A 24347-nucleotide genomic window follows, 5' to 3' on the forward strand; every position below is an offset into this window, starting at 1 on the left:
CCCCCCATGGAGAGGAACAAAGGAAGGTGGAATGCTGCCCTGGCTGGGGGGCAGGGCTGGAAGTTAGTGGGTTGGTTGCTGGCTGTCTGAGGGATGGAGGAGAGCCTAGGGGAAGGGGCTGGAGTTTAGGGGCCCAGTCTCCCCCATCTCAAGGGGGCCTGAGGCATCCTAGCCCAGTTCCTGTAACCAGATTACATCTGTGCTGCGCTGTGCTGGAGGAGCAATAAACCACCCTCAATTCCACTGGCTGGTGCAGTCTGTTTGTGCCATTTCGGGGTGCAGGAGACGGGGAACCCCCAACGCGCCGTCACAGAGGGCGCATGCGCGGCAGGGGAGAGCGCACGCGCGGCCCTGCTCCCTCCTGGTGCATGGGGGAGGACGCACGTGCCTGGCCCGGCCCAGCTACTGCCACTGGCCGGCAGCCCGGGGCGGGCCAAGCCTGGCCGTGCAGAGCCCCGTGGCCGCGGGGGGAAGGGTGCTGCTGGCCGGCGCTGCGGGGGTTAACGCAGCCCCCACCCCGGGTGGCCACTGCAGGGTGGCCGCTAGGAGCTGCTGCAGCCTGCGATCCGGGAGCCGGGCGCGCGGCGCCTGATGGCAGATATAAGGAGTGCTGCGCGCCCCTTACAGCTGTCATCAGGCACCTCCCATAGGTTGGCTGCTGCCCAGCTAGCCCTGCCTGGGGGGAAGATGGAAGCAGGATTAAAACCAAGTCCCAAGCAGGCCACTAGCCTCTCCCACCTGAGCCTGCGTCCCTTCTCCCCGGAGAGAGCCGGCTGGCCGACCTCTCCAAAGGGAGCGCTGGAGGGTTGTTTTCGCTCTCTGCTGTCACTGCAACCCACCCCTCTCCCCACCCTTCCGGGGCAAGTCCCGGAACAGCCTGGCTGGGGAAATCCGCCTCCCCGCTGGCGGGTTAGGGCCAGTTAGTGAACGTGGTTTATTAGCATCTTCTGCCCGGAGCGAAGGTCAGGACAGCAATGGCTAAAGCCACGTTAGCTGGCCCTGGCCATGCCCAGGGCCCTCTCCTTCCCGGGGTGCGCCAGGCCCCTGGGGCAAAGCTGCTAGTGCTGCATTTTACACTTGGAAACCTGAGCTTGGCTTAGTTGAGCATCGTTTGGCCGCGGGTCTGGGAAGCAGCTGGTAGCGGTGGCTGGGAGGAGAACTGGGCAAATGCAATCTCCTCTCTTGCACAGCCAGCTGGATTGTGAGCAGGGAGGCTGCCCGTCCGCTGGCCGGCCAGGACGGGGAGCCCTGTGAGCTTCCCTCTCCTTTCCTCTCTAGTCTGTCCTGCCCTTTCTCCTCCCAGTGGGCAGTTCTGGCTGTCGGGGCCCTTGTGCAGGCTGCCTTTCCCCCTAGATCTATGTCGAGCTGGACCTGCGCTACCAGCCTCCCGACGGCTCAGCGGGCACGTGGATGGAGGAGGACTTTGTCTACCAGATGAAAGACAGGTACTGAAAATAACGAAAGAGGGAACCTCGGGCTGCTTCTGCACCCCCCATCCTGGCTCGTGCAGGGCCTGTCCACAGCAGCCTTTCCAGCATCAGGGCAGAGCTGGGGACCGAGGCCTGGCCAGGTGTTCCCGAGTCCGCGGGAACAGGGCGCGAGTTGGGGCCTGTCGCTGGGGGGATCCCGAGTGCTCGGCTGGTGCAGGGCACGTGTCCGCGGGAACAGGGCGCCAGTCGGGGTCTGTCCCCGGGGGGGTCCCAAGTGCTCGGCTGGTGCGGGACACGTGTCCGCGGGAACAGGGCACGAGTCGAGGCCTGTCACTGGGCGGGTCCCGAGTGCTCGGCTGGTGCAGGACACGTGTCCACGGGAACAGGGCGAGAGTCGGGGTCTGTCTCCAGGGGGTCCTGAGAGCTCGGCTGGCGCAGGGCACGTATCCGTGGGAACAGGGCGAGAGTCGGGGTCTGTCCCCAGGGGATCCCAAGTGCTTCCCACGTTAGCAACACACCCAGACACACCCCCACTAACAGAGCACGCCGGAGAGGAGGGTACTCAGCACTCACACGCTAACCCCTCCCGTGTCCCTGGACTCAGCAGGCTGGGTTAACAGCAATGCCCCACTGCAACCTCATGAGCCTTTGGACTCCGTGGGCTGGATTAAACAGCACTTGAAGCTGCCATCCTCATACGCCCCCAGGTTCAGCACCCCCTATCCCCACTTTCACCTCACAATCATTCACTGGTAACCACATGATGAGCAAACCCCACAGGATTCTGGGCACTCCAGGGATCTTTAGCTGGGGGACAAGAAGCGTAGTTGCAGAGCGAAGGGGGAAGCCAAAGCAACCCCCCTTGAGGAAGAGTGAGCGAAAGAGAAGGAAAGAGAGAGAAGCAGCCAGTGTAACAATGGACGTGATTTCTTGTGTATATAGGGAGCCAAACACACAAAACAGTTACAACATTAACTCTACATTGGAACCGATTACAAATGGCAGGGTAGCTACCCATAGAACAGTTTCCATAGGGCAGTCAGGAGGCTAGGCTTAGAGAGGTAGTTGGTGGGAGAGAGAGAGACCTCACCACGCCATGGAGCTTGCACTGAGCGGGGTTCCCAGGTGGTGCTGGGAGCCGGGGGCCCAGGGGCAGGAGACGAGTAGAGCAGAGCCCCCCGCACGATCAGACAGGAGGTGAAGAAGTCTCAGTGGAACTGATGCCGTTTAAATCCAGGTATCAGAGCAGTTTTTCTTGGGGCAAGGGGGGGAGTTTCTGTAGGGACAGGACAATAGTTGGAAGAGAGACGACAGGCTGATCACCCCTGGCGATGGGGGATGTTCCCTGAACGAGCTCACAGTGCAACTGGGCAGTGTCAGTATGTGGATGTCAATAGGGTTGTTACTAGAACTGGTCTGACAATGACTCATTCGGGGGGGAGCCGGCCTGGGTTCATTAGCGTCTGGAGCAGAGATTTCCCATCAGGCCGTGCTGCTCTGCTTTCGGTGTCCCATAGTTCAGCGCGGTTCCTGCCTTGGTGGTTCCTCATTCCACGAGGAGCACAGCTAGTTCGGATTAGAAGCCTAATCCGAACTAGCTCCTCCGTGCCGCGTGTAGCCGCGCTGCACGGGGTTCGAACTAGCCGGGATTTAAAAATGGCGGCTCCCCGCTTATGCAAATGAAGCCCAGGAAATTCAAATCCCGGGCTTCATTTGCAAGTGCGGTATGCCTACATTACCCTGCTAGTTCGAACTAGCGGGGTAGTGTAGACAGACCCTCTGTGTGCTAATGAGCTGTCCCTCTGTTCTGTCTTCAATGCACATGAGGCTGGGGTGTGTCCTTCATTAGCGGAGTGTCTCCCCGGCCTTCTCCTTGCTTTGTCTGATTCCAGCAGAGGCCTGGGGGGGGGTTCCACGAATGTCACTCCCTGGCTCCCCAAGAGCACAGGGCTGGTAGGTAATGGGGGAGTGGCCGGGGCGGCGGGGCCCCGAGGGAGAGCAAGGGCCCCGCCCCAGGCCTGTTGGGTGGGAGCAGGGCCGGGCTCGCTGCTCTGACGTGCGTTTGTGTCTTGCAGCACCGAGCTGATTATCCGCAACCCCGGCTTCGAGGAGCTGCAGTAAGTAGCCTGGGGCCAGGGCCCTAGTGCAGCCGGGGCGGGAGGGGAGAGCGGCCCGGCCGGAGGGTGACCCATGGGCCTGTTTCCAGGCCGGCGGAGGTGAAGCGAGCCCGGGAGCTGGAGAAGAAGGCCGCAGCCCTGGGCAGGAGGCTGGTGAAGGGCCTGGAGACTGACGAGGAGGAGGAGGAGGATTACGACGATGAGGCCGACATGGAGATCCTGGGCATCGTCTTCAGCCCTGTCAGGAGGTACCGGGCGTGTCTCCGCTGCCCCTGGCGCTTTGCTCCACATCTTCCCCCCCGGGACACTGGGAGGGGCCAGCCCAGGCGGGGGGGGGTCGTCAGCCCAGCCTCTTTTCCCTTCCTGCAGCCTGCGTGCACCCTCCCTGCGCTGGCGGCTCCGAGGGGCTCTGGGCAAGGCAGCCGCTTCTCGGCGCCTCGCGGAACCCACCCCAGTGTGGCCTGGCCGGGCTGTCTGGGAGCAGGGTGGGAGCTTCCTCTCCCCAGGCCCTGGGCTCTGGGTGTGTGATCGGCACCGGGGAGGCTCACGCTGCGGGGTGCAGCCTCGTGGGGGGGCACGGGAGGGTTTGCCAGGAGGAGACTCAGCTGCGCTCTTCCCTCCCAGCCGGTCCAGACGCCTCTGCAAGTGGGACCTGTTTGCCACGCCTCGGCCCCAGAGCTTCCAGGTACTGAGCACCCGCCTGGGACCCAGGCCCCAGCAGGCCCCGGCGGGCAGCCCCTGCAGAGCCGCTCCCCAGCGAGCCAGCGTCCCCGCGGTGCCTGACAGTCAGGCCGGCCCCCTGGACTCCGGGCCTCCCCCTCCAGAGAGCCTTCTGTCAGTGGCACCTCCCTGCTCCCTGCGGGTCACCGGCTCGGCTTGTTCCGTGTCCCGCCCCCGGCCGGGCCCAGCAGAGCTCGCCGTCCCGTGCCCGACGGGGACCCTCGTGTCCTTGTCCGTGTCCCGCCCCAGCCGGGCCCAGCGGAGCTCACCGTCCCGTGCCCGACGGGGACCCTCGTGTCCGTGTCCCACCCCTGGCCGGGCCCAGCAGAGCTCGCCGTCCCGTGCCTGACGGGGACCCTTGTGTCCGTGTCCCGCCCCCGGCCGGGCCCAGCAGAGCTCGCCGTCCCGTGCCTGACGGGAACCCTCGTGTCCGTGTCCGTGTCCCGCCCCCGGCCGGGCCCAGCAGAGCTCGCCGTCCCGTGCTCGACGGGAACCCTCGTGTCCGTGTCCCGCCCCCGGCCGGGCCCAGCAGAGCTCGCCGTCCCGTGCTCGACGGGAACCCTCATGTCCGTGTCCGTGTCCCGCCCCCGGCCGGGCCCAGCGGAGCTCACCGTCCCGTGCCCGATGGGGACCCTCGTGTCCTTGTCCGTGTCCCTTCCCCGGCCGGGCCCAGCGGAGATCACCGTCCCGTGCCCGATGGGGACCCTCGTGTCCGTGTCCCACCCCCGGCCGGGCCCAGCAGAGCTCGCCGTCCCGTGCCCGATGGGGACCCTCGTGTCCGTGTCCCGCCCCCGGCCGGGCCCAGCCGAACTCACCGTCCCGTGCCCGGCAGGGACCCTCGTGTCCGTGTCCCGCCCCCGGCCGGGCCCAGCGGAGCTCGCCGTCCCATGCCCGATGGGGACCCTCGTGTCCGTGTCCGTGTCCCGCCCCCAGCCGGGCCCAGCCGAACTCACCGTCCCGTGCCCGACAGGGACCCTCGTGTCCGTGTCCCGCCCCCGGCCGGGCCCAGCGGAGCTCGCCGTCCCATGCCCGATGGGGACCCTCGTGTCCGTGTCCCGCCCCCAGCCGGGCCCAGCAGAGCTCGCCGTCCCGTGCCCGACAGGGACCCTCGTGTCCGTGTCCGTGTCCCGCCCCCAGCCGGGCCCAGCAGAGCTCGCCGTCCCGTGCCCGACAGGGACCCTCGTGTCCGTGTCCGTGTCCCACCCCCGGCCGGGCCCAGCAGAGCTCGCCGTCCCGTGCCCGACGGGGACCCTCGTGTCCGTGTCCGTGTCCTGCCCCCAGCCGCGTCCCAGCTGCCAACGAGGCGGGAGGCTGAGTCCCAGGAGGATCTGGCTGCAAGTAGGACAGAGGAGGCCTCCTCTCCCGGGGGCGCTCCCAGGCGCTCTGCAGGGCCCGTCAGTGCAGCCCCTTGCCTGTGTCCCCAGATCGGGATCAATGTCACTGAAGCCCAGAAGCTGGTGGGGGTGAACATTGACCCCTTCGTGGTGGTGAAGGTGGGGGAGGAGAAGAGGCAAACGGCAACGCAAAAGTCAACCAACTGCCCCTTCTACAACGAGGTAGGTGGGCGGGGGGGCCCCCCTGGCAGGGGCCCTGCAGGGCAGCAGCAGAGCCACTGCCGGGTGGCTGAGGGCAGTTCTTGCTGCTGCTATGGGACTGTGCCCCCCAGGCAGCTCTGTGTCCAGCCCCGCCTGCTCCCTCCAGCCCCGCCCACTCTCCTAAGCCCCGCCTGCTCCCTCCAGCCCCGCCCACTCCCCTAAGCCCCGCCCGCTCCCTCCAAGCCCCGCCTGCTCCCTCCAGCCCCGCCCACTCCCCTAAGCCCCGCCTGCTCCCTCCAGCCCCGCCCACTCCCCTAAGCCCCGCCCGCTCCCCTGAGCCCTGCCTGCTCCCAGGCAGCTCTGTGTCCAGCCACGCCCGCCCCCCCAGCCCACGTTGCACCCTGCCCCACTCACTCTGTCCCCCCCCGGCAGTGCTGCACCTAGCCCTCCCTGCTCCACCCCATGCCCAACCCCGCCCAGAGGCTCTGGGCCTCTCTCGCGGTGCCCTTGCTGCAAGCGCTTTGCTCAGGGGGCCTCTTCTCTTGCAGTATTTTGTGTTTGAATTCCATGAGCCCAGGGAGGTTTTATTCCACAGACTCATCGAGATCTCGGTAAGTCGGCCCTCGGGCAGGGAGCTGTGGGATGCCAAGAGCTGGCATGTGCCCTGTGGGGTGTGTGCGGGTTGCTATGTGCGCCACTGTGCGCCTGGACGGGTTGCGCTGTGTGTGTGTGTGTGACGCTGTGCGTGTGTGTGTGTGTGTGTGTGTGTGTCGCTGTGCGTGTCGCTGTGTGGGTGTGTGTGTGTCGCTGTGCGTGGGGGGGGGTCACTGTGTGCGTGTCGCTGTGTGCCGGTTGCTCTGTGTGCGTACACGTGCAGGTCGCTGTGTGTGTGTGGGTCGCTGTTCACCAGTGCAGGTCGCGCTGTGTGTGTGTCGCTGTGCGCATGTTGCTGTGTGTGTGTGCACATGTTGCTGTGTGCGTGTCACTGTGCGCATGTTGCTGTGTGTGTGCGCGGGTCGCTGTGTGCATGTGCGTGTCGCTGTGCATGCGCGCACACGCGTGTGTCTCCCTGTGTGCGGGTCGCTGTGTGCACATGCGGGTCGCTGTGCACCTGTGCAGGTCACGCTGTGTGTGTGTTTCTCTGTGTCTGTGTGTGTGTCACTGTGTGTATGTTGCTGTGTGTGCGCTCGTATCGCTCTGTGTGTGCACATGTTGCTGTGTGCATGTCGCTGCGTGTGTGTCACTGTGTGCATGTTGCTCTGTATGTGCAGGGCTCTGTGTGCATGCGCGTGTTGCTGTGCATGTGTGTGTGTGTCACTGTATGCGGGTCGCTCTATGCGTGTGTGTCGCTGTGTGCGCATGTGGGTTGCTATGTGTGTGTTTGCGGGTCACTGTGTGCCTGTACGGGTCGCGCTGTGTGTGTGTATTGCTGTGTGTATGTGTGTGTCGCTCTGTGTGTCACTGTGTGTGTGTTGCTGTGCGTGCACGTGTATTGCTGTGTGCGTGTGCATGTTGCTGTGCATGTGTCACTGTGTGTGTGGCTGTGTGTGTGTCACTGTGCACATGTTGCTGTGTGTGTGTGTGGGTCGCTGTGTGTGTGTGCGCGTGCGGGTCGCTGTGTGTATGTCACTGCTGTGTGTGTGGGGGTTGTTGTGTTTGTGCGCGTGTTGCTGTAGTTGGGTCACTGTGTGTGTGTGTCACTGTGTGTGCGCGTGTGTTGCTGTGTGTGTATGTGTCTCTGTGTGCAGCTCACTGTGTGTGCACGCGTGTTGTGTGTGTGTGTGTGTGTGTGTGTCGCTGTATGCGTGTCGCTCTGTGTGTGTATATTTCACTGTGTGTGGGTGGGTGTGCGCGTGTGCATTTTGCTGTGCGTGTGGAGGTTCGCTGTGTGCGTGTCGCTGTGTGTGTCGCTGTGTGTGTGTGTGTGTGGGTCACTGTGCGAGCGTGCGTGTGTGGGTCACTGTGTGTGTGTGCGGGTCGCTCTGTGTGTATATGTGTGCGCGCGTGTGTGTGTCGCTGTGTGCAGGTCGCTGTGTGTGCGCACGCATGTGCGTGTTGTGTGTGTGCGGGTCACTGTGCGCGCGCATTGTTGTGTGTGTTTAGGTCACTGTGTGTGTGTCACTGTGTACGTGTGCGGGTCGCTGTGTGTGTGTGTGTGTCTATGTGTGTGCGCGTGGGTCACTGTGCGTGTTGCTGTGTGTGTGTGTGTGTCACTGTGTGCATGTCGCTGTGTGTGTGCAGGTCGCTCTGTGCTTGTGTGTGTGCGGGTCGCTGTGTGTGTGTGCATGCGTGTCACTGTGTGTGTGTGAGTGTGTCACTGTGTGCAGGTCACTGTGTGTATGTGTGTGTGCGTGTGTCACTGTGTGTGCGCGTGTTGTGTGCATGTGCGTGCGTGTCACTGTGTGTGTGCGCGTCACTGTGTGCGTGCGTGTCGCTGTGTGTGTGTGTGTGCGTGTCACTGTGTGTGCGCGTGTTGTTGTGTGCATGTGCGTGCGTGTCACTGTGTGTGTGCGCGTCACTGTGTGCGTGCGTGTCGCTGTGTGTGTGTGTGTGTGCGTGTCACTGTGTGTGCACGTATTGCTGTGTGCATGTGCGTGCGTGTCACTGTGTGTGTGCGCGTCACTGTGTGCGTGTCACTGTGTGCGTGCATGTCGCTGTGTGTGTGTGTGCGTGTCACTGTGTGCGCGCGTGTTGCTGTGTGCATGTGCGTGCGTGTCACTGTGTGTGCGTGTCACTGTGTGCGTGCATGTCGCTGTGTGTGTGTGTGTGTGTGTGTGCGGGTTGCTGTGTGTGCGTGTCGCTGTGTGTGTGTGTGTGTGTGTGTGTGTGCGCGTGTCGCTGTGTGTGTGTGTGTGCGGGTCGCTGTGTGTGCGTGTTGCTGTGCACAGGTGCTTATGGACGCACCTTCCCCGTGGCGCCTTTGTGCTGCTGCCCTGGGGTCCCAGCCTCGTGCCCGTTTCCTGGGGGAGGACTCGGCGCCGGAGGCGGGGATGGGCCCTGCAGCCTGTGGGTGGCGGAGTCATGGCTCCGGGACTCGGATTCGCCCTTGTTTCTGGGTGGGGGGGGCATGGGCTCCGGGACGCCGTTCGCTTTTCCGCCGAGGGGCAGGGCCTGCTTTCCTGGCTGGCGAGCGCCCGCCGTGGCCGCTGTGAGCGAGGGCGGCGAGTGGTGCCGGGGCCCCACGTCTGAGCCTCACGGCTCGCGGCTGGTCAGGCTCCTGCTCTCCTCACGCCCCAGGGGTGCGGGGGCCAGGGCAGGCCCGTGGGAACCCAGCCGCCTCCCGGGACTCGCCTGGCCTGGCCTGGGCCTGCCCACGAGGGAGGGGCTGGCAGGGGCAGGCCTCCGGCTGGGCTCCAGGGGTGGGTGGCCTGGTGTGGTCCTGGGCACAGGAGAGTCACTTTGGCACGCTGAGGCAGCGGCTGTGGGGGTTGGGAGTGGCCTGGTGGCTAGGGAGGCCCCACCTCTTTGGGGCAGAGCCGCCGGTCACCCTGTCCCTAGCCCCGGGCCCTGGGCAGCGGGCAGAGCTAGGCCAGTCAGGGCACTTGGTTGTTGTGTGCAGGTTTTTCACTCAAAGAAGATCCCGTTCCTGGGAACACGCATAGGAACGTTCAAAATGGACGCGGAGACTGTGTACAGCCAGCCAGGTACCGCGCGCACTGGGGCTGCTGCCCGCCGCACTCTCGGGGGCTCCCTGTGACATTGGGAGCAGCTTGAACCCCAATTCCAGCGGCTACTCGGCACCTGAAAACCCGATTGGAGCCCTGGCTCTCACTCCTATAGAAAGGAAGAAAGTGAAATGGCCACCAGACTCGCGCAGCTAGACCCCAGGCACCCCCGGGGCAGGGTTACAAGCGCGAGGTCCACGGTGGCTCGGTCACTGCCTCACGAGTGCAGCAGCTGAGACACGTGTGGGACGGGCCAGGTCCCAGTCTCTCGCTTCTTGGCCCTTTGCCAAGCTTGGCACAGAGCAGCAGGTCTCACACAGGCTCTCCAGGGGTTCACGAGCCGCTGATCAGCTCCCCCCAGCCAGTCCCCGGGCCCTGCCTCGGTGCAGCATGGCTCGGCTGCGCCATGGCGTGTGCCTGGGGATGGCAGAGGGGAGGGGACTGACGGCTCCTCTCCCTTCAGATCACCGGTTCTTCCAGAAGTGGGCTGTTATCAGCGACCCAAAGGACACCAGGGCAGGCGTGAAAGGGTTTGTGAAGTGCAGCATTTCGGTCTTTGCCCGAGGCGATCCAGTGGGCTCCCTCCCCGTGGCCCCCAGCAGCCAGAACGAGGACATTGAAAAGTGAGTGTCCCTGCGGCGGCCGCTGGCCCACGGCTCACAGAGTCTCTTGCACGCTCTGAGGCCCCCATCATCTGAGACGGGAGAGCAGACGCCATGGGCCTGTGGCCTAGCAGCTCTGCATCCTGCTCTCGGGCTTCGGCATTCACTCTGGCCAGTACAACAAGGGGGATTTCTTCTAGGAACTTGCTGCTGCCGAAAAGAGTCCCAGCCGAGAGACCATGGGCCAAAATCTGCATCAAGGTCTACCGAGCCGAGGGCCTGCCCAGCATGAGCGCCGGCATCATGGGGGGCTTCTCAAAGATTGTGGGCGAGAAGAAAGTTTTCATTGATCCGTACGTGCAGGTCTCGTTTGCCGGGCAACAGGTAGGTCTCTGCTTGGGCGCTGGGTCCTTGTCTCCGCGGGGCCTGGCAGACCCATTCCCGGCACGCCAAGGCCCGCCCCGCGGCTGAGTGCACAGGGGGCCATTGCTCAGCCCAGCACAGAGAGCCTGCCCCGCCCGTGCTCAGTCGCTCAGCTCCCGCCCTCCCCACCCCTGCTCAGTCGCTCAGCTCCCGCCCGCCCCGCCCGTGCTCAGTCGCTCAGCTCCCGCCCGCCCCGCCCGTGCTCAGTCGCTCAGCTCCCGCCCGCCCCGCCCGTGCTCAGTCGCTCAGCTCCCGCCCTCCCCACCCCTGCTCAGTCGCTCAGCTCCCGCCCGCCCCGCCCGTGCTCAGTCGCTCAGCTCCCGCCCGCCCCGCCCGTGCTCAGTCGCTCAGCTCCCGCCCGCCCCGCCCGTGCTCAGTCGCTCAGCTCCCGCCCTCCCCACCCCTGCTCAGTCGCTCAGCTCCCGCCCGCCCCGCCCGTGCTCAGTCGCTCAGCTCCCGCCCGCCCCGCCCGTGCTCAGTCGCTCAGCTCCCACCCGCCCCGCCCCTGCTCAGTCGCTCAGCTCCCGCCCGCCCCGCCCCTGCTCAGTCGCTCAGCTCCCGCCCGGCCCCGCCCGTGCTCAGTCGCTCAGATCCCACCCGCCCCACCCGTGCTCAGTCGCTCAGATCCCGCCCTGCCCCACCCATGCTCAGTCGCTCAGCTCCCGCCCGCCCCGCCCGTGCTCAGTCGCTCAGATCCCGCCCTGCCCCACCCATGCTCAGTCGCTCAGCTCCCGCCCGCCCCGCCCGTGCTCAGTCGCTCAGATCCCGCCCTGCCCCACCCATGCTCAGTTGCTCAGCTCCCGCCCGCCCCGCCCGTGCTCAGTCGCTCAGCTCCCGCCCGCCCCGCCCGTGCTTAGTCGCTCAGCTCCCGCCCGCCCCGCCCGTGCTCAGTCGCTCAGCTCCCACCCGCCCCGCCCCTGCTCAGTCGCTCAGCTCCCGCCCGCCCCGCCCCTGCTCAGTCGCTCAGCTCCCGCCCGGCCCCGCCCGTGCTCAGTCGCTCAGATCCCACCCGCCCCACCCGTGCTCAGTCGCTCAGATCCCGCCCTGCCCCACCCATGCTCAGTCGCTCAGCTCCCGCCCGCCCCGCCCGTGCTCAGTCGCTCAGATCCCGCCCTGCCCCACCCATGCTCAGTCGCTCAGCTCCCGCCCGCCCCGACCGTGCTCAGTCGCTCAGATCCCGCCCTGCCCCACCCATGCTCAGTTGCTCAGCTCCCGCCCGCCCCGCCCGTGCTCAGTCGCTCAGCTCCCGCCCGCCCCGCCCGTGCTTAGTCGCTCAGCTCCCGCCCGCCCCGCCCGTGCTCAGTCGCTCAGCTCCCGCCCGCCCCACCCCTGCTCAGTCGCTCAGCTCCCACCCTGCCCCTCCCGTGCTCAGTCGCTCAGCTCCCGTCCTCCCCACCCCTGCTCAGTCGCTCAGCTCCCGCCCTCCCCACCCCTGCTCAGTCGCTCAGCTCCCGCCCGCCCCGCCCCTGCTCAGTCGCTCAGCTCCAGCCCTGCCCCGCCCGTGCTCAGTCGCTCAGCTCCCACCCGCCCCGCCCGTGCTCAGTCGCTCAGCTCCCGCCCGCCCCACCCCTGCTCAGTCGCTCAGCTCCCGCCCGCCCCACCCCTGCTCAGTCGCTCAGCTCCCACCCTGCCCCTCCCGTGCTCAGTCGCTCAGCTCCCGTCCTCCCCACCCCTGCTCAGTCGCTCAGCTCCCGCCCTCCCCACCCCTGCTCAGTCGCTCAGCTCCCGCCCGCCCCGCCCCTGCTCAGTCGCTCAGCTCCAGCCCTGCCCCGCCCGTGCTCAGTCGCTCAGCTCCCACCCGCCCCGCCCGTGCTCAGTCGCTCAGCTCCCGCCCGCCCCACCCCTGCTCAGTCGCTCAGCTCCCGCCCGCCCCGCCCGTGCTCAGTCGCTCAGCTCCCGCCCGCCCCACCCCTGCTCAGTCGCTCAGCTCCCGCCCGCCCCGCCCGTGCTCAGTCGCTCAGATCCCGCCCTGCCCCACCCATGCTCAGTCGCTCAGCTCCCGCCCGCCCCGCCCGTGCTCAGTCGCTCAGATCCCGCCCGCCCCGCCCGTGCTCAGTCGCTCAGATCCCGCCCTGCCCCGCCCATGCTCAGTCGTTCAGCTCCCGCCCGCCCCTCCCATGCTCAGTCGCTCAGATCCCGCCCTGCCCCGCCCGTGCTCAGTCGCTCAGCTCCTGCCCGCCCCACCCGTGCTCAGTCGCTCAGATCCCGCCCTGCCCCGCCCATGCTCAGTCGCTCAGCTCCCGCCCGCCCCGCCCGTGCTCAGTCGCTCAGATCCCGCCCTGCCCCGCCCATGCTCAGTCGCTCAGCTCCTGCCCGCCCCACCTCTGCTCAGTCGCTCAGCTCCCGCCCGCCCCGCCCCACCCGTGCTCAGTCGCTCAGATCCCGCCCTGCCCCGCCCGTGTGTGACGGACTGGGCCGTGTCTGGGCACAACTGAGGGCGTCCGCTCAGGGCGAATTGCTCAAATCCGGGGCTCCTTACAGCCCCCAGACTGGTGACTTCTCCAAACCGGCCACAAACCAGTCCCACAGAGCGCTTCAGCAGCCTGCCAGAAGCCTCACGAGCAAAACCCCTTGGAGACCCCAGCAATATCCGTGCCCCAGATGGCCCCGGGCCTCATACACAGGTGGGGGGTCCTAGCACCCAATCCCACCTACCCCGAACAAGTTCTGTCCGGTTCCAAGAAACCAGCCACAGATCCCTGGTCAATTTACCCTCTGGACCTTACCCACAAATCACGCTGGGCCAATCCTTTAGAATCTATATCTAAAGGTTTATTATGACAAGAAAGAAAAGCCCTCCCCACCCCTGCTCAGTCGCTCAGCTCCCGCCCCGCCCCGCCTTGCCCGTGCTCAGTCGATCAAATCCCGCCCTGCCCCGCCCATGCTCAGTCGCTCAGCTCCCGCCCGCCCCACCCCTGCTCAGTCGCTCAGCTTCTGCCTGCTCCGCCCGTGCTCAGTCGCTCAGATCCCGTCCTGCCCCGCCCGTGCACAGTCACTCAGCTCCCACCCGCCCCGCCCGTGCTCAGTCGCTCAGCTCCCGCCTGCCCTGCCCCGCCTGTGCTCAGTCGCTCAGCTCCCGCCTGCCCTGCCCCGCCTGTGCTCAGTTGCTCAGCTCCCGCCCGCCCCGCCCCACCTGTGCTCAGTCGCTCAGATCCCGCGCTGCCCCGCCCGTGCTCAGTCGCTCAGCTCCCACCCGCCCCGCCCGTGCTCAGTCACTCAGCTCCCGCCCACCCCGCCCGTGCTCAGTCGCTCAGCTCCCGCCCCGCCCTGCCCCGCCCGTGCTCAGTCGCTCAGCTCCCACCCGCCCCTGCTCAGTCGCTCAGCTCCCGCCCGCCCCGCCCCGCCCGTGCTCGGTCGCTCAGCTCCCGCCCACCCCGTCCCGCCTGTGCTCGGTCGCTCAGCTTCTACCCGTCCCGTCCCGCCCGTGCTCAGTCGCTCAGCTTCCGCCCGCCCCGCCCCGCCCCTGCTCGGTTGCTCAGCTCCCGCCCGCCCCGCCCCGCCCGTGCTCAGTCGCTCAGCTTCCGCCCATCCCGTCCCGCCCGTGCTCAGTCGCTCAGCTTCCGCCCGCCCCGCCCCGCCCCAGCTCGGTTGCTCAGCTCCCGCCCGCCCCGCCCCGCCCGTGCTCAGTCGCTCAGCTTCCGCCCGCCCCGCCCCGCCCGTGCTCAGTCGCTCAGCTTCCGCCCATCCCGCCCCACCCGTGCTCGGTCGCTCAGCTTCCGCCCATCCCGTCCCGCCCGTGCTCAGTCGCTCAGCTCCCGCCCGCCCTGCCCCGCCCCTGCTCAGTCGCTCAGCTCCCGGCTGCTCCACCCTGCTCTGTCGCTCAGCTCCTGCAGCTGGCCCCACGTGGCTTTGCTATGTGCCCACACTGGACGCTGCCACCTGTCCCCAGCGCCCCAGGGCCCATAGCCACATGCTCAGGGAATCCTTTCAGCGGTTGGGGTTCTGCACAGGTTTTCCCACAGTGCCGCTGTGATTTTTCTGGTACCCGTGGCCTGCTTGGGTGTCCCTGGCGTTCTGGAGCTGGGCCCCGGGCAGGCCTCACATCTCTCTGTGCCCAGGGGGAGACCTCGGTGGAAAACAACACGGTGGAGCCAGAATGGAACGAGCAAATTAGCTTCATCGAGATGTTCCCCCCTCTCGCCAGAAAAATCAAAGTGCAGGTGTTGGACGATGCCAACATCGGGGATGTGGCGCTTGCGACGCACTTCATTGACCTGCAGCAGATCTCTGACCCTGGGAGGAATGGTGAGTGCTGTGCACCCCTCGTTTGGGCCTGTCCCAGCCACGGGGAGTCCCCGCAGCATCTCCCGGGTCAAAGCCATTCTACTCCCCACCCCCACTCCCCGCGTGCGTCTGCCACGGCTGTGTGTGCCCCTGCCAGAGCGGGAGGCCCCGACTGCCTGTGGGGAACTGCCCACAAGGGTCTGTGGATAGAGTACCAGTGGGGGCTGCTGGGGTATCATAGAATCATAGAATCATAAAACTGGAAGAGACCTCAGAAGGTCATCAAGTCCAGCCCCCTGCTCTAGGCAGGACCAATTCCAACTAAATCAACCCGGCCAGGGCTTTGTCAAGCCGAGACTTAAACACCTCTAGGGATGGAGACTCCACTACTTCCCTAGGTAACCCATTCCAGTGCTTCACCACCCTCCTAGTGAAATCGTTTTTCCTAATATCCAACCTGGACCTCTCCCACCGCAACTTGAGACCATTGCTTCTTGTTCTGCCACTACTGAGAACAGCCTCTCTCCATCCTCTTTGGAACCCCCTTCAGGAAGTTGAAGGCTGCTATCAAATCCCCCCTCACTCTTCGCTTCTGCAGACTAAACAGACCCAAGTCCCTCAGCCTCTCCTCATAAGTCATATGCTCCAGCCCCCTAATCATTTTGGTTGCCCTCCGCTGGACCCTCTCCAATGCGTCCACATCCTTTCTATAGTGGGGGGCCCAGAACTGGACACAATACTCCAGATGCAGCCTCACCAGAGCCGAATAAAGGGGAATGATGACATCTCTGGATCTGCTGGCAATGCTCCTCTTAATGCAACCTAATATGCCATTAGCCTTCTTGGCTACAAGGGTACACTGTTGACTCATATCCAGCTTCTCATCCACTGTAACCCCCAGGTCCTTTTCTGCAGAACTACTACTTAACCGGTTGGTCCCCAGCCTGTAACAATACTTGGGATTCTTCCGTCCCAAGTGCAGGACTCTACACTTGTCCTTGTTGAACCTCATCAGATTTCTTGTGGCCCAATCCTCCAATTTGTCTAAGTCATTCTGTACCCTATCTCTGCCCTTAAGCGTATCTACCTCTCCCCCCAGCTTAGTGTCATCCGCAAACTTGCTGAGGGTGCAATCCATCCTGTCATCCAGGTCATTAATAAAGATATTGAATAAAACCGGTCCTAGAACCGAACCTTGGGGCACTCCGCTAGAAGAGGCAAGAATATTGTGGGAGACGGTATCAAAAGCCTTGCTAAAGTCAAGGTATATCACATCCACTAACTTCCCCATGTCCACCGAGCCAGTTACCTCATCATAGAAGCTAATCAGATTGGTCAGGCACGACTTTCCCTTTGTGAATCCATGCTGACTATTCCTAATCACTTTCCTCTCTTCCAAGTGCCTCAATATGGATTCCTTAAGGATCCCTTCCATGATTTTTCCAGGAACCGAGGTAAGACTGACCAGCCTATAGTTCCCTGGATCGTCCTTCTTCCCTTTTTTGAAGATGGGCACTACATTTGCCTTTTTCCAGTCATCTGGGGTTTCTCCCAATCTCCATGACTTTTCAAAGATAATGGACAAAGGCTCCACAATGACATTTGCCAACTCCTTCAGCACCCTCGGATGCATTAAGTCTGGACCCATGGATTTGTGTACGTTTAGCTTTTCTAAATAGTTCCTAACCTGTTCTTTACCCACCAAGGGCTGTCCATCTTCATCCCATCTTGCGTCACTTAGCGCAGAAGTCCAGGAGCCGACCTTGTCCGTGAATACAGAGGCAAAGAAGCGTTGAGTACTTCAGCTTTCCCCACATCATCTGTCACTAGGTTACCTCCTTCATCCAGTAGGGGCCGCTCACCCTCTCTGATCACCTTCTTCTCATTAACATGCCTGTAGAAACCTTTCTTGTTATCCTTCACATCCTTAGCCAGTCGCAATTCCATTTGCGCTTTCGCCTTCCTGATAACCCCCCGGCATTCTCAAGCTCTACATTTAAACCCCTCCCTGGTCATTTGTCCAAGTTTCCACTTTCTGTAAGCTTCCTTTTTGTGCTTAAGTTCACCAAGGATTTCCCCTGTAAGCCAATCTGGTCTCCTACCATGTTTGCCTCTCTTGCGACGCGTCAGGATGGTTTCTTTCTGTCCCTTCAATAAGGCTTCTTTAAAATACTGCCAGCTGTCCTGGACTCCTTTCCCCTTCATGTTAACATCCCAGGGGATTCTGCCCATCAGACCTTGGAGGGAGTCAAAATCTGCTTTTCTGAAGTCCAGGATGTGTATTTTACTACTCCCTTTGGTCAGGATCCTGAAATCTACCATCTCATGATCACTGCCGGTACCGGTGGGGCTAGGCCATGTGGGTCTGTGGCTAGCTTGCCGGTGGAGTACTGTTGGGTTTAGGCCATGTGTGGGTGGGGTACTGGTGTGGGGCTGGTGGGGGTTGGATATGTGGGTCTGTGGATTGCGTACCGGTGTGGGGCTGGTGGGGCTGGCTGTGTGGGTCTGGATCGAGTAGTGGTGGCAGACCGGTGGGGCTAGGCCATGTGGGTCTGTGGGTGGGGTATCAGTGGGGTGCCGGTGGGGTTAGCCATGTGGGTCTATGGGTGGGGTACCAGTGGGGTGCCGGTGGGGTTAGCCATGTGGGTCTGTGCGTGGGGTACCGGTGGGGTTAGCCATGTGGGTCTGTGGGTAGAGTAGTGGTGGGGGACAGGTGGGGTTAGCCATGTGGGTCTGTGGGTGGGGTGCTGGTGGGGTTAGCCATGTGGGTCTGTGGGTGGGGTACCGGTGGGGTTAGCCATGTGGGTCTGTGGGTGGGGTACCGGTGGGTACCGGTGGGGGTACGCCATGTGGGTCTGTGGATAGCGCACCGTGTGGGGCTGGTGGGGCTGGCCGTGTGGGTCTGTGGATGGGTGTCTGTCTGCCCTGGTTCGGGGCAGGTATCTCTCTGGACGCTGACCTGCCAGCGAAGGCAAACCTGGCGGCATGTGACGGCAGCGTTTCGGTCCCCGCAGGCTTTAACCCCACCTTCGGGCCGACCTGGGTGCACCTGTACGGCTCGCCCCAGAACTCGGCTCTGCGTGACGTGCACAAGGATCTGAACCAGGGCCTGGGCGAGGGCATCTTCTACCGCGGCCGCATCCTCCTGGCCATCGCGGTGGAGCTGTTCAGCAGCCCCGGCGCCGTGGACAGCAGGCGCAGGGAGGTGCTGAGGGGCGCCCTGAGCAGGCTGACTCTCAAGAAGAAGAGTAAGAAGTCCAAGGAGAAGTCCAAGGCGCGGCCCAAGGAGCAGAGCCAGCGGCAAGGGGCGGACGAGGCCGGCGGCTCCGAGGAGGCCGAGCAGCCCAGCGAGGTGACGGTAGAAGTGGAGGAGCTGCATCCGCTGCCAGAGGTGGGCCCTGCAGGGCCGAGTGGGGGCTGGGGGAAGCGGGTGGCGCTGGGCCACATGGGTTAGGAGGCCCCATGAGAAGTGACGGGATGCGCTGGAAGAGCGCCAGGCCTGCGTGGCAGCCCGGCCTGCAACTGGTGCTGGCTTTGCCCTTTCCCGGTGTGCACAGCCCTTGCTAGGGCTCGAACCCCTCCCCCCGCTTCATCAAGGTCCCCTCCTTTGCTCTGCCTCTTTGTGTCCCAAATCACCCCCCCCCCGCCTTCAAGGCTCCACCCCGTCCCGCCCCTTCAAGGCCCCACCCCATCCCGCCCCAAGTTCCTGCCCACCCTCCTCTAGTCCCTCCCAGAGCATCGTCCCCATCAGCTGTGGAGCGGGGGCAGGGAACAGCTGTGGTTGGTGGGTGCTGAGTACCCATGCAGTGGCCCCTATGTCTCTGGCATAGGCCAGTCCCTGAGTGTGCAGGAGGGGCTTCCAGAGAGCAGGCTGGGGACACGGGGTCTTGGCAGGAGGGAGAGAGGGGGCAGGAAGAGGCTGGGAGTACAGGGCCCGGGAGGGAGGGATGGTGTAGGAGGGGGCTGGGGGTGCAGGGTCAGGGCAGGAGGAAGGGAGGGGCAGGAGCAGGCTGGGGGTGCAGGGTCAGGGCGGGAGGAAGGGAGGGGCAGGAGCAGGTTGGGGCGTGGGGTCTGGGTGAGAGGGACGGGGCAGGAGTAGGTTGGGGGTCTGGGTGGGAGGGAGGGGGAAGGGCCAGGGGCTTGGGGCACTTACCTGGCACAGCTCTCAAGGGGAGAAACTGGTGGCTCCATGTGGCCTGGCTGTTCTAGGCACCGCTCCCATTGGCTGCGATTCCCGGCCAATGGGACCCGCAGGGGCGGAGCCTGCAGGAGGGGCCCGGGGAAATGGCAGCGCGCGGGGCCCAGCATGCAGCCCCGGGCTAAGTGCCCCCTTCGCCAAGGCCTGGCGCTCAGCCCCTGTGGCCCCTTGCGTGGTGCAGCCCTGGGGGAGGCCACAGGCTGTGAGCGTAGCCCAGGGGAAATGGAGGTCCCGCTTTCGGGTCCCCTCCTGCCCCCTGCTGCCCGGGGACCTGAGACCTCAGCTGTGGGCTGCTCCCGCCCCGGAGTCCCAGGGGCAGGTCCCGAGTGCTGGCCCGGAGAGTCAGCCTAGGCCAGAGCCCTGCTGTTCTGCTGGGGGTAGTTCTGACGGGAGCCTGGCGCATGGGCCTGTCTCCCCGTCTAGAACGCCCTGGGAGGGAAGGAAGAATTCCTCCTCTTCGCTGCCTTCTTTGAGGTGACCATGATGGACCCCTCCGTAGGCTCCAAGCCCGTCCATTTTGAGATCTCCATCGGTGAGTGCTCTCCAGTTACACGTCACAACGTGTGCGCGTTCCTCAGCTCCGCCCGCTTCTCGCCAGCCACACTCGCGCCCTGGCCTGGCCGTGCAGGGCCCTCGCGGTCGTCCGGCTGCCTCAGGCCTCTTCAGGAGGGACTCGCGACTGCAGATCCCTGGGAGTGGGGAGAGCGAGATGGGGGCAGAAGAGGAGGCCAAGGGGCTCAGTGCTCGGGGATGAGGCCAGGCAGCTGTGGGCTCCAGGGAAGGAACCCCCGGAAAAGGCTTGTTCTGGAAAGCCCCGAGTGGGAGTGGGAGGTGGATGCTGGTGCCAGGAAGCTGCCAAGGCGCCTGCCCACGTGGAGAGGGTTGGGAGGGCTAAGCAAGGGAAGCTGCTGAGCCTGGCCGGGTCCTTCTGAGTCTAGCGGGGCTGAACGGCTCCCTGTAGCCAGCGTGAGCCGGTAGGACTTGGGGCAGTGTCTGGCCGTCAGCCTGTCCAGCTGGCACGCACCATGGGACAGTGCTCGTCCCTTTGCTGACGGGCGGGCGGCAGGACAGGGGGGTCTGTCAGCTCGGGGCCAGGGCAGGCTCAGCGAGAGCAAGAACCATCAATGTCTTTGCAAGGGAACTGTGGGAAAGCGGAAGAGGTTGCGACCAAGATGCCCAAGAAAGGGGAGAGAGGAGACGGGCCCGACGACAAACGGCCTTTGCTGGACCCCAGCTCGGACGACGAGCGGGACTCTGAGGTGGCGGCCCCCGGCCCCACGGCGCAGAACAGATCTGTGACGGAAAGCCAACGGCCAGAGCCCACCGAATACGACAGGCGAGTCCGTCACACGAGCCCCCTTTGCCTCTTCCTCTCCCGCCAGGCGTTCCCAGGGCTCGGCTTGCCCCGCTGGTGTGCACCCTTCCCAGGGCCTGGGGGCTCAGGAGGGAGTGGGCCCCTCCCTGCCAGGGACCTAGGCCCCGGGGCGCTGGCCACAGGCCCCCGGGGGGAAGTGGTTCTGCCTAGGGCCGCAGAAGTGCTGGGCTGGGTACACTGAGGAGTTGGGATCTCGTGCTGGGTGGGAGAGTCCAAGGGGTGGGATGGGGGGACCAGCCCGTGGGGCATCTCGGGATCGGGAATCGCCGGGCGGGATGGTGGGGGTCAGAGACAGCAGGAGGAACTCAGTCATGCTGCCCCCAGTGCCCGTCTGCCGGGGAGCAGGTCCCTGGGCCTGTGTTTCCGGCACGCAGCCGCTGCCTCCCTTTGGGCGTCCGGACACCCGTCTCTTACTGAAGTCCAGAGCCAGGCAGGAGTCCGAGCTCCCCTTTTCCCCAGGGACTCTGAGGGGGGCTACTTCGCAGCCTCCTGCTGCACCGGAGGAGCCTGCCTCCGAACGCCATCCCAGGAGGTGGAGCACCCCTGGGCCGTCTGCGGAAGCGCAGGAGGGCTCTGAGCATGGTCCCGCCCTCTGGGAAGGGGCTGGGTTCGTGCCACGGAGGCTCCCTTCCTCCACCGTGCGTTGGCATCCCGGGGGGGGGGGGCGGCGCGTGGGTCTCCCGCCTCTCGGGAGTGCCTGGCCACTCGTCTCTCGTGTTTGGGCCAGTGACACCACCTGCCCTGCGTGGAACCGCGTCCCGGGAGAGCCGGAGAGCGCCCGCATCGGCCCCTGCGCCCGCTGGGGGGGATTCAGCGTGGGTCTCCCACTGTCTGTGCGCGGCTCTACCCCCCGGCTGGCGCCCCTGCGCCCTGGCCGGGTGTCCTGCCCGCTTGCTTCCCCGAGAAGCGCCCTGAGGCAGCAGCGGGGCGGGTCCCGAGGCGACTGGCGCGCTGGGGTGGCTCTGAGGCTTCCATCCCGTGAGCTGCCCCACCCGCTGCCCGCAGTTCTTACAGCTGCCTGCCCCTGCTGCACGAGAAGCCCTGCGTGTACGTCTGGAGCTCCTGGGAAGATCACACTTGGCGGCTCTACAATTCCAACTGGATTGTCAAGCTGGCGGAACGCCTGGTAACGTAGCGTGGGGCGGGGGGGCTCCCCCGGGGCTCGGGTGTCTTGGCCACAGGCTCCTCCTCGGGGATTCTGGGGGGTGGGACGCAGGCGCCTGTCCCAGGGACGGGCTGACCCCACACGTGTCTCCCAGGACCGCGGGCTGGACGACGTGGAGATGCTCCTGAGGAGGCCCAAGTCCAAAGCAGAAGACAGACTCAAGCAGGTGCTGGAGGAGCTTGTCGCTGGCTGCCGGTCAGTGAGTCCCTGCTCTTGGGCCCTTCTGAAATGGGTTTGGCTCAGTGTTGCCACAGCCCCCGCCCTCCCCGGGGAAGGGGAAGGCCCATCACTAGTCCCGTGGGCGTCTGAGGGCTGCGGCGTGGCCTGGTCCCCGCACAGGCTGCAGGGCGACGCGCAGAACCCACCTGCCCATCGCGGGAAGGCGCTCGGGGCTGAGCTGGGCGGCCGACCTGCGATTGGAGCCCCTCCTGCGGGGGGGACTCCTCTTCAACCCTCCCCCCGCCCGACGGGGACGTGACCCTGGCTCTCTCCGCCCAGGCAGTATTCGCTGAACGCGGAGAAGAAAGCCATGCCCCGTCCCAACACCCTGGACAGATGCCGGCAGAAATCACTGGCCCACAACATTGTAAGTGGGGTGGGGCCTGTCGGGCTGAGAGGGGGGACTGGGTGGGCGCTGCCCCGGAGAGCAGCTTGGGGCGCAGCACGGAGCCCTGGCTGGAGCCTCGCACCAATGTGCTGCCTCGGCACCCCCGAGCCGCCCTGGAAACGCAGCCCCCGAACCCGCGCTGCTTTTCACTGTGCTGCCCGTCAGCCAGGGGCATGCGGGGCTGGGCTCCGGGTGGGGTGTGATGGGGCCGTGTGGGGCGGGGCTCAGGTGGGGTGTGACGGGGTCAGGCTCAGGGCGGGGTATGGCGGAGCCGTGTGGGGCGGGGCTCAGGGTGGGGTGTGACGGGGCCATGTGGGGCGGGGCTCAGGGTGGGGTGTGACGGGGCCATGTGGGGCGGGGCTCAGGGTGGGGTGTGACGGGGCCATGTGGGGCGGGGCTCAGGGCGGGGTGTGACGGGGCCGTGTGGGGCGGGGCTCAGGTGGGGTGTGACGGGGTCAGGCTCAGGGCGGGGTATGGCGGAGCCGTGTGGGGCGGGGCTCAGGGTGGGGCGTGACGGGGCCGTGTGGGGCGGGGCTCAGGTGGGGTGTGACGGGGTCAGGCTCAGGGCGGGGTATGGCGGGGCCGTGTGGAGCCGGGCTCAAAGTGGGGTGTTGCGGGGCCTGTGCATCCTGTGCTGGAGTCGGGAGGGCGGGGCAGGCCGGGGGCTGCAGGAGGGCGGAGACGCTGGGGGTGCGGGAGGGCGGGGCAGGCTGGGGAGCGGGAGGGTGGAGAGGCCAGGGGGTGCAGGAGGGCGGGGCAGGCCGGGGGGCAGGCCGGGGGGCACGAGGGCAGAGAGGCCGGGGGGTGGGAGGGCGGGGCAGGCCGGGGGGCGGGAGGGCAGAGAGGCCGGGGGGCGCGGGAGGGCGGGGCAGGCTGGGGGGCGGGAGGGCGGAGAGGCCAGGGGGCGCGGGAGGGCGGGGCAGGCTGGGGGGCATGAGGGCGGAGAGGCCGGGGGCGGGAGGGCGGAGAGGCCGGGGGGCGCGGGGAGGGCGGGGCAGGCTGGGGGGCGCGGGAGGGCGGGACAGCCGGGGGGCGCGGGAGGGCGGGGCAGCCGGGGGCGGGAGGGCGGAGAGGCCGGGGGGCGCGGGAGGACGGGGCAGCCGGGGGGCGCGGGAGGGTGGAGAGGCCGGGGGGGGCGGGAGGGCGGAGAGGCCGGGGGCGGGAGGGCGGAGAGGCCGGGGGGCGCGGGAGGGTGGAGAGGCCGGGGGGCGCGGGAGGGTGGAGAGGCCGGAGGCGCGGGAGGGCGGAGAGGCCGGGGGCGGGAGGGCGGAGAGGCCGGAGGCGCGGGCGGGTGGCTGGCGTGTGACTGGCGTGTGACGGGCGCTCTCTGTGCAGCTCCTGTGCGCCAGGCAGGGCTTGCGCGTGAGGAGGCGGCTGACTCGCGCCAGCGTGAAGGAGAAGGTGGCTGAGGCCAAGCGGATCCTGGCCAAGCTGCGCGCCCTGGCTAAAGAGGTACCGTGCTGCCCGGCGGCGGGCGACCCCCGCGTCTGCGCAGTCATGCAGGGCTGGGCTCCTCGTGGGGGGCTGGGCTCTCTCCGCAGGTGGCCTCTGAATCCTTTGTCTGATGCAAGCCCCCGCTGTGAGCGTGGGGTCAGTGCCCGACACCCCAGGCTGCTGGAGGTGGCTCATGCCTGCCCCCTGAGTAGCTGCCCCCCAGCCTGCTGGGGAGGGGCAGAGCGTGCTGGATCCCTTCACACGGCTCTCCCCAGGCGGCCCCCTGCATTGGCTTGCCTGCGAGCACTAGCGAACAGCCCTGGCGCGCCCTGGGCAGGCAGCCACGTGGCCCGTCCACGCCTGGCAGAAGACCCTGATCGCCGGCAGCCCTGCCAGCCGCACGGTGCGGGGTGCGTGAGAGGATGGTAGAACAGATGGCTCTAAGTCAGGGGTGTCCAAACTTTTTTCAAAGAGGGCCAGATTTGAAGAAGTGAACATGTGTGAGGGCCGTCCCCGCACTCTCAGCCCCAAGGCGGAGGGCCCGCAGGGTCGGAGGCGGGCGGAGAGCGCAGGGCACGCCGGCCTCATGGCGGCCCGGGAGCAGGGCGAACCCGCAGCCGAGCGGGGGAGCAGGGCTGCGGACGTGCCCTAAAGAGTAGGCTCTAGGACCGCGGAGGCCATGGGCAGCGGCGGCACAGCCGGAAGCGGCGCGCTGGGCACGCCAGTTCAAAAGAGCGCCGGGGAGCCAGGAGAGGGGGAGGAAGCGGGGGCCGTATTAAATCGGAACACGGGCCGCAATTGGCCCGCGGGCCGGACTTTGGACATGCCTGCTCTAAGTGGTGGGGAAATAGT

General features: G+C 65.9%; 1 protein-coding gene across 1 annotated transcript in view; it reads left to right on the forward strand.

Moving 5' to 3' along the window:
- LOC102458767 (fer-1-like protein 4) overlaps nt 1–24347 on the forward strand; it is a 94250-nt gene that overhangs the window by 13715 nt on the left and 56188 nt on the right. Inside the window, exons 5-21 of the mRNA XM_075901460.2 lie at nt 1354–1445; nt 3506–3547; nt 3637–3795; nt 4172–4232; nt 5692–5823; nt 6351–6413; nt 9362–9446; nt 9931–10090; nt 10270–10453; nt 14551–14737; nt 17731–18107; nt 19338–19446; nt 20052–20250; nt 21295–21415; nt 21549–21649; nt 21953–22040; nt 23397–23513. Coding sequence (XP_075757575.2) covers nt 1354–1445; nt 3506–3547; nt 3637–3795; nt 4172–4232; nt 5692–5823; nt 6351–6413; nt 9362–9446; nt 9931–10090; nt 10270–10453; nt 14551–14737; nt 17731–18107; nt 19338–19446; nt 20052–20250; nt 21295–21415; nt 21549–21649; nt 21953–22040; nt 23397–23513 — 2277 coding nt within the window. The remainder of the gene's footprint in view (nt 1–1353; nt 1446–3505; nt 3548–3636; nt 3796–4171; nt 4233–5691; nt 5824–6350; nt 6414–9361; nt 9447–9930; nt 10091–10269; nt 10454–14550; nt 14738–17730; nt 18108–19337; nt 19447–20051; nt 20251–21294; nt 21416–21548; nt 21650–21952; nt 22041–23396; nt 23514–24347) is intronic.

Source organism: Pelodiscus sinensis, chromosome 17 (assembly GCF_052426305.1).
Source record: "Pelodiscus sinensis isolate ZL-2025 chromosome 17, ASM5242630v1, whole genome shotgun sequence".
NCBI lineage: Eukaryota > Metazoa > Chordata > Testudines > Trionychidae > Pelodiscus > Pelodiscus sinensis.